The 15287-nt window shown below is 40.7% G+C and overlaps 1 protein-coding gene across 4 annotated transcripts in view; it reads right to left on the bottom strand.

Annotated features, from left to right (window-relative positions):
* Positions 1-15287, bottom strand: part of LOC137278555 (uncharacterized) — a 152771-nt gene that overhangs the window by 76197 nt on the left and 61287 nt on the right. Inside the window, exon 1 of one of the 4 annotated variants that reach the window (XM_067810992.1) lies at positions 12476-12647. The exons of the other annotated variants lie outside the window; for them this stretch is intronic. Within the exon in view, the coding sequence (XP_067667093.1) occupies positions 12476-12547 (72 nt within the window). The 5' untranslated portion in view covers positions 12548-12647. Of the gene's footprint in view, positions 1-12475; positions 12648-15287 lie in introns of those variants that run through there. 4 annotated transcript variants of the gene reach the window in all.

Below are 15287 nucleotides of genomic sequence, written 5' to 3'. Positions count from 1 at the left end.
ATTTACCACGTATTGCTTTGCGTGTAACATTACTTTCAGCATCACCTATCATTCGTGTTGTGTTACATAATGGCCCCAAAGAAAGACGTAATGCAGGTTATTGGCGAACTCATTTCAAAATATGCTGCAAATATTTAAATTCCCAAAAGAATTCAACGTCGTGAACAGAGCCGTGTTGTTGCGGACAGTCGTCTGAGATGTCGTTGCAGAGATTTGTTTTGATATTTGGAGTGATAATACTCCCATAATGCATTGGTGTTTACTAGCTCGACCGGATATTGAGGTCTGGAGCGGGCTTTTATCTCGAGACAAGACTTATACAAGAGATTCAGTCTTCAAATATCAATGATAACCAACTGTGGAATTATCTAGTCAATGGTAAAATGTTCATAAATCCTGGGAAAATATTTTCCTTCATCGACGAACATCTTTGGTTTGTTTTATCAGCGGCGTGGAAGAGATTCGCAGTCTTATATCAATAAGTAGGGTGTTTATACAAGTTCTGTGATAATGAGGAGACAACTATTTCGCTGACCAGCCATAATGCTACTTCAGTCCGACAGGACACATTATCCCGTGGGTCACACGATCTCTAAACACGCTAGTACCAATATGTTAAAAAGAAAACATATCTGTAAGAGGCATCTAGTATTGTGAATAAGTCTTGGTAAAGTTTTGAGCATTCAGCATCGTTATCAGAAATGGCCTGCAAGATAAAGCTGCAAGATAAAGACATATCGCAATGAATGATCAATATGGTTTATGCATGAATCAGGGACCGTGGTCATCTGGCTTTGAACAGTACTTTCCAGTATCAGACAGGTGAGCCTGATGCAGCTTTCCTATTTGTGAAATACATCAGCGACTGTGGTTCTTACTAATTAAAATTTGTTTGTTGTTTAAATCTGCACTCAGCAATATACCGATTGTATGGAGTATAAATAATAGCGCCTCGTCTTGACAATCCAGAGACAAACATCATAAGCATATATAGATTTACACAATTATCATGTGTCAATCAAATCTGTGAGTCTGACCATCCGATCTAGACTAACAACTAGTCACTGAAAAGAATATGTTTAAAAAAGGGTTTTTTTTATTTACAATAACAAGGAGACCAGAAGCATTTTTTACACTTAGTGAAACTAATGTAATCTAGATTTATGACACATTCTAGTCTTGAGCGAGCTGGATTGCGTATATTTATTTCAGGGTCTGTCAGACAGACTACAAACAATCCGTCAGTCGCCTGAGAATCATAATCAACATGAATGCGTGATCTGAACCTAGGGTACATTGGTTCCGGCTTGTCTAAGGAACAAAAGTCATATCGAAATGCGTCACCTCGGACGATACGGATGTTTGTTGCCCTCGTGATCGATGCTGATGTATAACATTTCGGGATGTTCAGGAGTACAATAGCGATCGAGTTATAAATGGCGTCGAATAAATGTGCCACTGTCCCCTGATCTGGGGTACGGTTCTCAGATTTACACCAGTTATAATTTGTCTGACGACAGCGTTCATACGTCACCTATGATTCTGGGTTCCACAATAAATTTACCAGCCATACTACAACGGCAAACGCTATCTCTCACTTAGCACTGATGTGATATGATCACGGGAAAACAGCTAAAGACATCTTTAAATCCAACTTCCTTATAGGAAGACGTGCCACTGTCGGAACAGGATTAACTGATGCCCGGGAGGTCCTGATGTTTAATAAGCACATCAATCAGTTCACCTGGACCGTGACCTCGATTTTCGTAAAGCATTTGAAACTGTTTGACGCTATGGTCTTTGGCAAGAAGTAATTTGTAGTAATACTGGTGGAAACCTTTTACGCGCTATGTATCAAAACATAAAATCTTGTATTGTACATGATGGGATTGAATCCACTCTCTTCTCCTGTGATACTGGTGTGAGACAGGGTGAGAACTTGTCTCCATTTCTGTTTGCGCTGAATCTGAATGACAGTTATGCTGGCTTGAAGTCAACTCAGAGTATGTCTGAAGATCGTATAGGTCTGTATGTTACCTTCTTTTTATTGTTGTACGCAGAAAATCTTCAGAAAATGGCGTCACACATTGTACTAATGTGAGGAACAGAACCTGGATGGCGGGACGAGTGAACGCTTTAACCATCGGGCATCTCCACCGCCCAGGGACTGAATACACAGATGAGGCTATTAGTTAAGAAAGACACCCCCCCTCCGACCTACATCCTGTGTTGAGGAGACACGTTTTCGTGGAAAGGACAGAAGACTACGTCCGACGAGATCTGACCACAACGATCATCCTAAAAAGAGGTCATAAGGTCAAACCATGCTCAATAGTAGTTATAACAAGAGAAAAAGTGCTGATGGAGATTAAAAGAGATTTGATTACATAAACTTGAAGTATTTCTGCAGTGAATAAAATCCTGCCTGCCAAGTAGTGATTGATTATTCACGTCTTACTCCGTATCTATGAGCCGTGATTACTTTGTCAGCCTTCAAATCTGTTAGTCTAATCAAATGACCACACGGCTTACATATTCTACAATATCAACAATCAGCGCCCATTGTAGCTCAGGAAAGGTAATTAGCAAAAAGCTGTTGCATTTGGTAATCAATCAACTTTCTACGAGACATGCGCGACATGTGCACAAAGCCCGTCTAACTCGAAACAAACATGACAACGTAGCTAACTGTTACAGTTGGCAGCTCACAAACGGTAGCAGACGTCAGTGGCAACTCACGACCAGTTTGTTGCAGAGCTTGATGCCACTAACGCCCAGTTGCAGGGCTTGTGGCAACTCACAACCGGTAGCATAGGTGAGTGACAATAGACCCTGTAGTAGAGTTTTGTGGCAACTCACATCCTGTAACAACGTTCTGTGGCAGCTCGCATCCCGTAGCAGAGCTTGGTGGAAACGCATAGTCGTAGCAAAGCTTTGTGGCAACTTGCAAAGAATATCAGGGCTCGGTGGCAACACAATAATAATGTTAAATCCCCCTTGCTTCCGACGTGAGGTGTTCAGAGGCGCTGTTAGAATCAACATAAACACTTGTGAGTTTCCCCTATCGTTCCAACATTAGTACACTTGCACTAGCAACAGTGCGCACGATAAAACGATATCCGTATACCTGGAACCATCAAACAGCAAGTGTATTCAATAATGTGCAATTATTATATCATTCAAAGTGAAATGTACTCCCTCCATGAGTGCATCCACTCGCAATGCAGGGTCGGAGCTACTGTGAAGCTGAACGGTGCCCCGATTTCCCCTGTAAAACACGCACAGACCGTCTGGGTTGTTCGGAGTTGTGCTGGGTTGTGTTAGGACTTTTCATCGCAATCGCTGCCACTGGTGTTTGGGATCCCTGCTACTTGAACGTGTTAATTCCAATACGTCAGCGTCTTTGATGCTTTACAAGAGTGAGCGAGTTCAGTTGTTTTACAGCTATGTGGCGGCGATTTGTAAATAATCGAGTATGAACTAGACAATCCAGTGATCAACAGCATGAACAAGGAACATGTCAACTAAGTCAGCGAACCTGACCATCCGATCCCGTTAGTCTTGCCTTTTACGACCATCATGATTTCTAACCCAGATCTTCCCGGGTACTTTACAAGAAAAAGAACTTGTCTTCACGACGCCTTCACTAACACTAAAACCGCGTTACCGAACGGACCATCCACACATCTGATTCACATACATAATCCGTGTTGGAATGGAATGGAATGGTTTTCTAACATTATACCACGTCACATCGCCCTGATATACACATACAAGCGTTGCAATTACCACACTAAAATGATACACACCTTGCAATTGTATGAGTGACTAAGTGAGTGTGGTTATACGAAGCTTTGAGCCATATTCCAGCAATATCATGGCATGGAACACAAGAAATAGGTTTCACACATTGTACCCATGTAGGCAATCAAACCCGGGTCTTCGGTGTGACGAGCGAACGCTCAGACCTCACAGTGCTTTCGCCTTATAAGAGCTATCGGAAGGTCTAGTGTGGATTCAGTTATATCCTTGAAATAACTCGTGACAATCTATGTTTGGTGACTCAAGACGAAAGAAAAATAGAGAAAATCAGGCGTAAATCAGGTGAGATGATGGAGATAGATAATGGTCAGTTAAAATCGAGCTGGTCCGAATCTGGCTGTATATGGGTCAGTTACCGTGACCCGAGCAACTCCCGGTGTCGCCAGTAACCCCGGGCTTGGATCTGTATCTAGCGATACGAATCGATACAGTACAGACATGAAGTAGTGTTACAGAAACTGGCAATATACACCTTCCGACTAAAACAAACTGTTAGGTATACGTATGGCATCGTGATGTTGTTTGTACCGCGCAGCCCGATTGAATTTGTTAGGTCTACACGTATAGATTACGAATAACTTTTGAACAAACATAAATCAGTTTACAGTAAGAGTCCCAGACTAAATTGGGGGCATCACAATCACGAACAGCCAATAGTGAGTGAGTGAGTGAGTGAGTGAGGTTTGGTTTTACGCCGCTCTTAGCAATATTTCAGCAATATCACGGCAGAGGGGCGCCAGTAATTGTGCTCATGTGGGCAATCGAACCCAAGTCTTCGGGGTGACAAGCGAACCACTAGGTTGTCGTATTTCAATGAAATTTTCAAGATAATAACAGCAGCAAAAACAAAAACAACGAAACACACACACACACACACACACACACACACACACAGAGAGAGAGAGAGAGAGAGAGAGAGAGAGAGAGAGAGAGAGAGAGAGAGAGAGAAAAGAGAAAACGGAAACAACTCTTAACTTCGTGAAGCATTGAGCTATAGCTGGACTTCTTTTCATATTTCATCACCAGTGCCCGATTGACAGACAACAGCCCCCGGGGAGATGCTCCTGCCTCTATACCAAATAACCGATCCGTGAAACATGATGTGTGGCTAAAATGCCAATGACCCCCTTGAAAATAACATGGTCGCTCTTGAAGAACAGTCATGACGTCACTTGTAACACACGACAGGTTAGTTTATAGACGTGCAACAACAGAAAATGGGCGTTTCGACCCTCAACAAATTCGGGCACTAAAACACGTCAAGTTACAGACCAGCTTTCCGGCATTCTTTTACTGTTCAGAGTTGAGAGACATGCTCACCGATGCATGGACCGCTGGTTACAAATGCATTGAATAATTCATCCAGGACTTAAATACTCGTTTACACCAAGTCTCCGCTTACTTTGTGTGCCGTTGTTTTGTTGAACACCGATTTATACCTCGACGTGTAATGAGTCCTTGGGGCACTGACCTTTTTTCGAACCATTCGTAATGATCGATGGTGTGAATGCCGCTGTATAATTATATACATTGAATTCAAGGCGAGAGATACCTAAAGAGTACTCATTTCTGTAATCGAACTCGGAAAGACAGCGAGATGAACAAACAGGTTTACCAGTATGTTACCCCATCACCAAATAAACAATGCACGCCTACTTGTCTCTTTCTTTGCTGTTAATGCTTATGTGATGGGGTTTGTCTCTTTCTTTACTGTTAATGCTTATGTGATGGGGTTTGTCTCTTTCTTTACTGTTAATGCTTATGTGATGGGGTTTGTTTCTTTCTTTACTGTTAATGATTATGGAATGGGTTTTGTCTCTTTCTTTACTGTTAATGCTTATGTGATGGGGTTTGTCTCTTTCTTTACTGTTAATGATTATGGAAAGGGTTTTGTCTCTTTCTTTACTGTTATGGAATGGGGTTTGTCTCTTTCTTTACTGTTAATGCTTATGTGATGGGGTTTGTCTCTTTCTTTACTGTTAATGATTATGGAAAGGGTTTTGTCTCTTTCTTTACTGTTATTGAATGGGGTTTGTCTCTTTCTTTACTGTTAATGCTTATGTGATGGGATTTGTCTCTTTCTTTGCTGTTAATGGTTATGGAATGGGGTTGGTCTCTTTCTTTACTGTTAATGATTATGGAATGGGTTTTGTCTCTTTCTTTACTGTTAATGATTATGGAATGGGTTTTGTCTCTTTCTTTGCTGTTAATGCTTATGTGATGGGGTTTGTCTCTTTCTTTACTGTTAATGCTTATGTGATGGGGTTTGTTTCTTTCTTTACTGTTAATGATTATGGAATGGGTTTTGTCTCTTTCTTTACTGTTAATGCTTATGTGATGGGGTTTGTCTCTTTCTTTACTGTTAATGATTATGGAAAGGGTTTTGTCTCTTTCTTTACTGTTATGGAATGGGGTTTGTCTCTTTCTTTACTGTTAATGCTTATGTGATGGGGTTTGTCTCTTTCTTTGCTGTTAATGGTTATGGAATGGGGTTGGTCTCTTTCTTTACTGTTAATGATTATGGAATGGGTTTTGTCTCTTTCTTTACTGTTAATGATTATGGAATGGGTTTTGTCTCTTTCTTTGCTGTTAATGATTATGTGATGGGGTTTGTCTCTTTCTTTACTGTTACTGCTTATGGAATGGGTTTTGTCTCTTTCTTTACTGTTAATGATTATGGAATGGGTTTTGTCTCTTTCTTTACTGTCAATGATTATGGAGGGGTTTTTGTCTCTTTCTTTACTGTCAATGATTATGGAGGGGTTTTTGTCTCTTTCTTTACTGTTAATGATTATGGAATGGGGATTGTCTCTTTCTTTACTGTTAATGATTATGGAAGGGGTTTTGTCTCTTTCTTTACTGTTAATGATTATGGAATGGGGATTGTCTCTTTCTTTACTGTCAATGATTATGGAATGGGTTTTGTCTCTTTCTTTACTGTCAATGATTATGGAATGGTTTTCTCTCTTGTCTTTACTGTTAATGCTTATGGAAGGGGTTGCGTAGCTTTCTTTACTGTTAATGATTTTGGAAAGGGTTTTATAGCATTTTTAAAATAATATTCGAGTGTCATTCTACTTTTTAATTGCCATCGTGAGAGCCCTGTGAGACCTTGGCTGGCCTATACTATAATCAAACGAATATGCGCCTGTGTAATCAACATATAAAAAGAAACATCTAAAGAACAAAAGGTCTAAAGATATTTATATCTTCTGTCGGTCTTGTAACAAAGGTCGGTCGTCGGACATATCCGTCAAGCAGAGCTAAAATGAAGCCTCGGTTTGTCAAAGCAGTAGACATAATGTCAGCCACAGTCACATGGCATCATTTAAACGCCCAATATGTCGGGGGGAGCTGACAGCCATTAGCCTAGCGTTATCGCGCCGCGTGACCGACTCAAGCCGGTAGCCAGGGCATATTCAACTGTTGGATAATTGCTGTAATAGATGGTTCACCACAGTCTACAGCGGTCATGACAATTGCCGTTACGTCATCGCTCACCAGGGGGCGCAGATTAAACTAGTGTCACAAATCAGACGTATCTTTGAGGTTCGTACCCATGTATATATGCATGAGGCTTTGTATGTGCCTATGTTATGAGGTACCTACAGCGGTATAATTTTACTGACATGACGTCAAGCGGCTTCACGATTGTAAATACAGCCTGAAGTGTGAAGTGTATAATGGCACCTACCAGTGATAATACATCTCATGATGAGATGAAGAGAGGAACTACAAAATGATGTAACTGGAAAATTGGTCAAAGCGGATTTAAACTCAAGTCACTCACTCACTGACATGAGTTCCTAGTCATCACAGGCAGATACAGTTGACCAAGCACATACCCTTGACCCAAAGCCCCATTCCAAGATGCTGACGTCATATTTGCTGCCATGTTGAACGCCTGATCTTAATTGAAACTGTTACAAGAAGAATGAGCTGAAGTCTGTCTCACAGTCCCTGAATCCCCCCCCCTCCCCCCCAAACTAAATGAAACAAGTCCAGATTTCCTCAGGTTCTGAATCCCTGGTCTCCCAGCGGCTCCTTTTCAGTTTATCGTGCCGGGTTAGTTTGTTACTATGAAAATTATATATACTCAGAGACTAAGCATCAGACGAGTACCCGTGAAGGTCCTTGGGTAGAATAGGCCTTCAGCAACCCATGCTTGCCATAAAAGGTGACTATGTTTGTCGTAAGAGGCGACTAAAGGGATCGGGTGGTCAGACTCGCTGACTTGGATGACACATGTCATCGGTTCCCAATTGCGCAGATCGATGCTCATGTTGTTGATCACTGGATTGTCTGGTCCAGACTCGATTATTTACAGACCGCCGCCATATTGCTGGGATATTGCTGAGTGCGGCGTAAAACTAAACTAAACTAAACTCACTCACTCAATAGACGAGTTGCTGGAACTACATAGATTGATATTTGCAAAGAGTATCTTAACCATCAACAGATTACGAGCAGAAATTTAGATCAGGTTAAATGAACTTAGAAGAGCATTTAAAATATGACATGGTCGTGGAAAATATGAACCGCTCATGAAGAGTTTCAAAAGAGTGAGTGAGTTTAGTTTTACGCCGCTTTTAGCAATATTCCAGGAATATAACGGCGGGGAACACCAGAAATGGACTTCACACATTGTACTCATGTGGGGAATCGAAGCCGGGTCGTGGGCATGGCGAGACGACGCTTATCCACTAGGCTAGGCTACCACACCAAACCAGCAATATAAGAACGTACTGAGCATTATTATAGTACGTATTTGAATATAATGTTGAACAGCTGAAAAACCACATCTGCTTGACCGGCCATGATAGTAGATAATTGCCATGGTTTTCCCAATATACCTGAACATGAAAATAATTCTTCACACAATTATATGCTATTTCAGTGTTAGAATAATCTATTTCAATTTCTATTTCTATTTCAATCTATATCTACGAAGTCAAACTGTGAGTAGAAATATAATAACCTTTTGAATCAACGGACATCACAGCGCCTTAAAACGGGAAGTAGCTGGATCTGTTTCGTCAGGTAGACACACGTTAATTGCAAAACTTCCCCCAGGTGACAGGAACCCGTTAGACAACGAGTAATATTCATGATATATATAGCCTACCTAGAGCAGGAACGGATGCATATATCACCAGTCATCGTATCGGTATTACTGTATAGCAAATGTGATACTCGAGACATTTATCCTTTATTTATCCCGTGGCTTGCTATATATAGCATTCATTAGACTTACATGACATTCAACCGTGGAATAAACGTTGTAATACCTCACAGCGCTCTTTGAAGAGCGGCTCCGTGACAGATGACGGGGTGATTTTATCAACTGTATGAAGACATTTACGTACGAACACCGGCGCTGATATTTGCTTTCTCTGTTCCATACGACTGTTGCATAAATAATAAATCTTATGGTAAAGTACCAGTACGTACTGCGTATAGACGGAGGATGCCTGGCTGTCGTGCAGTGCTTCTTGCTACGGCTTTCATTTCTTAGGCTATTTTCTCAAAGAGAATCGAACCTGGACCTAGACCGAGACCAACAGGCACTCACTCCACTCAATATACGCATTGTATTGTTCTGTCATTCTAAGAATACACACCTGTAGCTTTATGAAACAGACACACTCATCTATATAAATCAGGTCCAGTTACAAGTGACAACATAAAGCACAGCTATACTGGTTTTGTTATTTCTTTCGAGCAAGCAAGCAAGTAGGCACGGGTAGTTTTACCTCTATAAAGCTAGTACTAGTATGTTATAAACCACAGGTATACTGTAACATAAAGTTACGTTTACAAGCCATCTCTGGTAGTTACACCTATATAAAGCATGCATAAGCACTGGTACATAGATCAGACAAATACAGGTATCAATGTCTTTATCAGACAAATACAGGTATCAATGTCTTTATCAGACAAATACAGGTATCAATGTCTTTATCAGACAAATACAGGTATCAATGTCTTTATCAGACAAAAGGTATCAATAACTTTATAAAACAAACACCGCTATGAATACCTTTATCAAACAAACACATCTATCAATACCCTTATCACATAAACATTGATATGAACACCTTTATAAAACAAACACCGCTATGAATACCTTTATCAAACAAACACATCTATCAATACCCTTATCACATAAACATTGATATGAACACCTTTATCAAACAAACACCGCTATGAATACCTTTATCAAACAAACACATCTATCAATACCCTTATCACATAAACATTGATATGAACACCTTTATAAAACAAACACCGCTATGAATACCTTTATCAAACAAACACATCTATCAATACCCTTATCACATAAACATTGATATGAACACCTTTATAAAACAAACACCGCTATGAATACCTTTATCAAACAAACACATCTATCAATACCCTTATCACATAAACATTGATATGAACACCTTTATAAAAAAAACACCGCTATGAATACCTTTATCAAACAAACACATCTATCAATACCCTTATCACATAAACACTGATATGAACACCATTATCAAACAAACACCGCTATGAATACCTTTATCAAACAAACACATCTGTCAATACCTTTATCACATAAACATTGATATGAACACCTTTATCAAACAAACACCGCTATGAATACCTTTATCAAACAAACACATCTATCAATACCTTTATCACATAAACATTGATATGAACACCTTTATCAAACACTGCTATGAATACCTTTATCAAACAAACGCAGCTCTCAATACCTCTATCAAACAAACATTAGTATGAATACCTTTATCGAACAAACATAGCTATTAATACCTTTATCAAAAGTTGTTATGAACACCATTATCAATTAAACACCACAGGCAGCAATACTTTATCAACCAGTCACTTGTCTGATTAGGTGCTATTACTTGTCCTAGGAGTCGGTTTAAAAAAAACCATGAACAATGAAATACAGCCCTCTCAGCCTCTTCTCCGCGGGAGTGCAAAAGCACAAACAATTGATAAATCACGTCAGCTGTGTATCATCAGCTGTTGACCTCTGCAAGGCTGGTGACCACCAAACCCACTTCACTGAACAGGGAAACATCCACTCCTGGCACTGGGACCTACATATTGCCACAACATCCGACTGTTATGTAACACAGCTTTGTCCTTCAGAACGCATGCATTAAGTTTGTGTTTAGAAATACGTCGCTGACTGGCAGGTGTTTTTATGGTAAAAGTACCAAACAAACGATATCCTCCGTTATTGGGATGTTACTTAATCTGAGACGTTATGCGCTCTGCTGAAAGAAAGAAACTTTCTCTTTTGATTACATTCCTGAGAGCTTATCTCGGCAGAATCAGATTAGATGACCGTAATTTCTCCAACTTATTTCATAAGGACTTGTAACATGCTTTAGGTTTTGTCAACCACTTACAGGATTTTCTTAATCTTCAGGCAAATTTGCACGAGTACAGACATGTATTTTACCCCATACACTTGTGAATATGCTGTTCGTCAGTTAATTCAGCAAACAGTCAGCTTGAGGAGATGATTCACCATAAATAACGGAAACAGGCACTGGCATGTAGATATTACTTTGCATCTAAGTTAAACACACAAGAATGTCCTTAATCCAAGCGTTGTGCGCTATCATCAGTGGGGTCCTATATATCCACCAACGCGGGTATGTTCTCTCTCTGAACTTACGTTCATAACAATATGGGTAGTTTATCATGAGAAAAACGTGGACGACGGCTTACATCGGTGTGACATAACTCAGAAATGAAGCCCATCGACCCGGAGGCGTGAAACGGGTGATCATATGTAATACCTGGCATCAGATGAATGACCAGGAGTTTTCGTTGTCTTTAGTAACAAAGCAGAATCACAACGCGGATAGATAAAGGATTAATAATTCTAATTAACATGTTCATGGTTGTCATTTAATGAAGACATGTAAATCTCGGGATAGGAGGAGTGAATATTTGTCCACAAACAACTAGAACGCTGACACACTCATCCTGGGATTGCCCTCGGTGTTGCGTAGTTGTATCCGCTAGGCTGGTATTGAATTCCCGTAATGAACGTCAACCTGTGACCTCGTTTATCAAACCCAGCTTTCAAAACGTAGAAAAGGGTTAAGTGTGCCTTAATATGCCCCGACTCTGACGAATCAGTCTGAATGTGCGCGAGTATGAGCAACATTCTGTTTGCTGTTTGCTAAGAGGCTTGCTCCTATTTGTGCAATGATTAACGAACTGGGAGAGTCATAATTCATGAATGTTTACAGATATTCTTTTTGGTGCATTCCAAACGTATTCCCTATGTTAATTAGAACGCAATGCGATTTATCGTAAGGACAAATCAGCACTTTGTTCCGGTGACATTAACTGTAATTCATCTTGAAATCTGATTTTAAGTGGCGTGCGTGCGTATGCGTGACACATAAACACATGCAGATATGTGCAATGTATAAAATCATAATATCCATCACTGTAAATTGCATACAGACATATCGCTCTGAAATATATCAGTTAAAAATCAGAAACAATGTCGTTTATCAAACGTTTGACAGCTCCAAGCAATACTCAACTGTCCACTAGCTTCAGATGTTTACATGCTAGACCGACACAGATATACAATGAACAGTGTTTAACTCACTCTATTTTTCTCCATTTTACGCATCCCGTCAATGCCAGCAGAGACCGTATCATCCACATCTCCCTTTACCATTGTGTTGATGCACTTTTCACCTTCCCGAACAAGTTGTGTTTAAGACAGGATACAAGAGCGCTCAGAGTTTATAGTATACGTGACCTAGAAAACTACCTACAGTCGTTATTAAGTCTGATCATGTGACCATCTGGTTACAAAGGGGGGTAATCGCTGTGTTGCACTGAAAGGAAAGGTTCAGATTTTGTGAAGTCTCGTGACCATGACGAGGTTTGCACATTAATCAACGCACATGGCTTTTTGCGTTGTACGTCAATGTATAGTATTGACATGGTGATAGAACCCCGGTAGAACTGAAGGATAACCCGTCTAATCAGCTTCCTTGACTCACAGATTCAGCAAGCCCCATGTTTCTTTCACAGCTAATACCAGTTCATACCATTTGATTTCAAATTTCAAAGGTGAACTGCATTTATCAAAGTCGTGGGTCATATCGTTCGGTCATTATTCACTCATTCGTTGCCAGATCAGCAAAGGTCTGCTGTCTAATCGAGCGATAAATCGCCACAACAGACATGTATCAAATTCGGAGTCTGGGAAACCGATGCAGAAATCACCTCGCTCCCGTGTTGGAGAAGCACGTGGAGCACATAAGATGCTTCCGAGATTCGGAAAACATGTCGAAAATCATTTTCAAGTAATTATGCCAAAAATATAATTGATAATTACAGAACGGAGACGACATTAGAATCGTTTCTTCTTACTGCCTGTTTTCACATAATTGAGTGAGATGGTTAAGGTAAACCGTTCACCACTGCACTCAAAGGGAATGACAGGCTAGATTCACGGCATGTCATGCAGGTAATTACAAACGGGAACAAACAGTTTCGTCTTGATTTCATCGAAAACACGAACAATTCAGACAATTATCATAACTAAAAGCATCTTATCAAACAGTTATGTGTTTAAGCACATTTCCACGTACCACCAAGCACATTTCCACGTACCACCAAGCACATTTCCACGTACCACCAAGCACATTTTGTTATCAGGATGCTTCCGTGTTGTGGAAAGGAGTTAAGTTGTGGCTGGCGTAGATATATGGCCAGGAGGAGAGATCACACACACGTGTGTACGTCAACTGAAGGCGACCCGTTGTATGTCAACCGAATCAGTGAGTGAGTGAGTTGAGTTTTACGTCACACTCAGCAATATTCCAGCTATATGGCGGCGGTCTGTAATCGATTCGTCACACATCCGTGTAGTGAACTGACAGTGATCCGTCTCATATGCGAGTATGTCAACTGACGGCGGTCCGTAACACATACGACTACGTCAACCGAAAATGATCCGTCTCATAACCGAGTACGTCAGTTGAAGGCGATCCGTCTTATACCCGAGTACGTCAACTGAAAGTGATCCGTCTCATCACCAAGTACGTCACCTGATCGGTCTCATATGTGAATATGTCAACTGAAGATGGTCTGTCAAATACCCGAGTACGTCAGAAGTGTTCCGTCTCATACCGGTGTTTTCCCGTAGTAATTTCGTTTATTTACGTTGTACCCATTGTAAACAGACCACTTATCATTCTAACCTAAAATAGTGAGTAATATCACCTTTATACCATAGTCGGTATGTAATAGTACCTTTCTAAGCGAACACAATTGTCTACATGTAAAGGACAAATACCATTATGAGCACTCTACATTGGTACGCACGGCATCAGTCACGATTAATGAATGAGGTCAGGTTAAACGTTGCGTTCCATATTATTACTCATGTACACACATACAATCGTATGTGACTGCTGGTATTAGCATTATCAAATCGACTGGCACCAGCGGGTATGGCCACCAGTCACTTACGTGTGATCAATTTCACATTTCGCAGCCAAGAACATTGACTGAATTGTAATGAAGGAATTCCCAGCACGATCTGCGGGTGCATGGGATATCAGTAATATCATTTTATGAGGCACTTCATTTTATCCAGTGTTATCACAAGTTGAATTTACGTCACGACCGTGTGACTCATCTGAGTGATCAACACCACACCGCAACAGGTGTCGTCGTGTAACAATGGCTGCCTCGGCCAGCACGCCCGGTAGTGACATGAGTTCGATCAACACAGGCAATACAACACTGTTGCGAATCCAGTACATAGGCATATTATGCTGACTAGGTGAGGGAGGTATGAAGGACGCAGGCCGAGTCAAATGGTGCTCAGTGAGTGAGTGAGTGATAATCACGGTATACCGGCGCTCTGTACAAGACTATGAAATGCAGGCTTCCATGCTGGACATGTGCGTGCCTACATCTTGAACAGATATGTATCAACCTGTAAAATGCCAACAACTTCGGCGTTTTCAAAACGGCAAAATATTTCAGTCATTTTACAACTTGTCTGAGCATTCTTCAAACATCTGAAATTCTGATTATGTTCTGCAACATGCATATACATCGTACCAGCCTACACAGAAATGCCTCCACACTGTACGTCCCTACGTCTTGTCACGTGCAGACAGAATACATGCAGCCTACCCTGAAGATGGTTCCAATCTGCACATGGTCTGATCTTCTTTCTTACGGTGGTTCCTTGACACAAATGTCTTCAGAAGTGTTCACTGGGAACACTGGAAACACGAAAAAAGGACGTGTGCATTCCCAGAGATGACAATGATAAAGGCGTTTAGAAGTTCTAGGTCCTTTAACGCTAAAAACCGAGAACCGGACGTGAAAGTTTAGTTGTTACGATATACAAAGACTGATCATTTTCTACAGCAAGAGCTTCAGCTGCT

This window comes from Haliotis asinina, chromosome 3 (assembly GCF_037392515.1).
Source record: "Haliotis asinina isolate JCU_RB_2024 chromosome 3, JCU_Hal_asi_v2, whole genome shotgun sequence".
NCBI lineage: Eukaryota > Metazoa > Mollusca > Gastropoda > Lepetellida > Haliotidae > Haliotis > Haliotis asinina.
The sequence above is the reverse complement of the archived record's forward strand: the minus strand, read 5'-3'. Positions and strand labels throughout refer to the sequence as shown.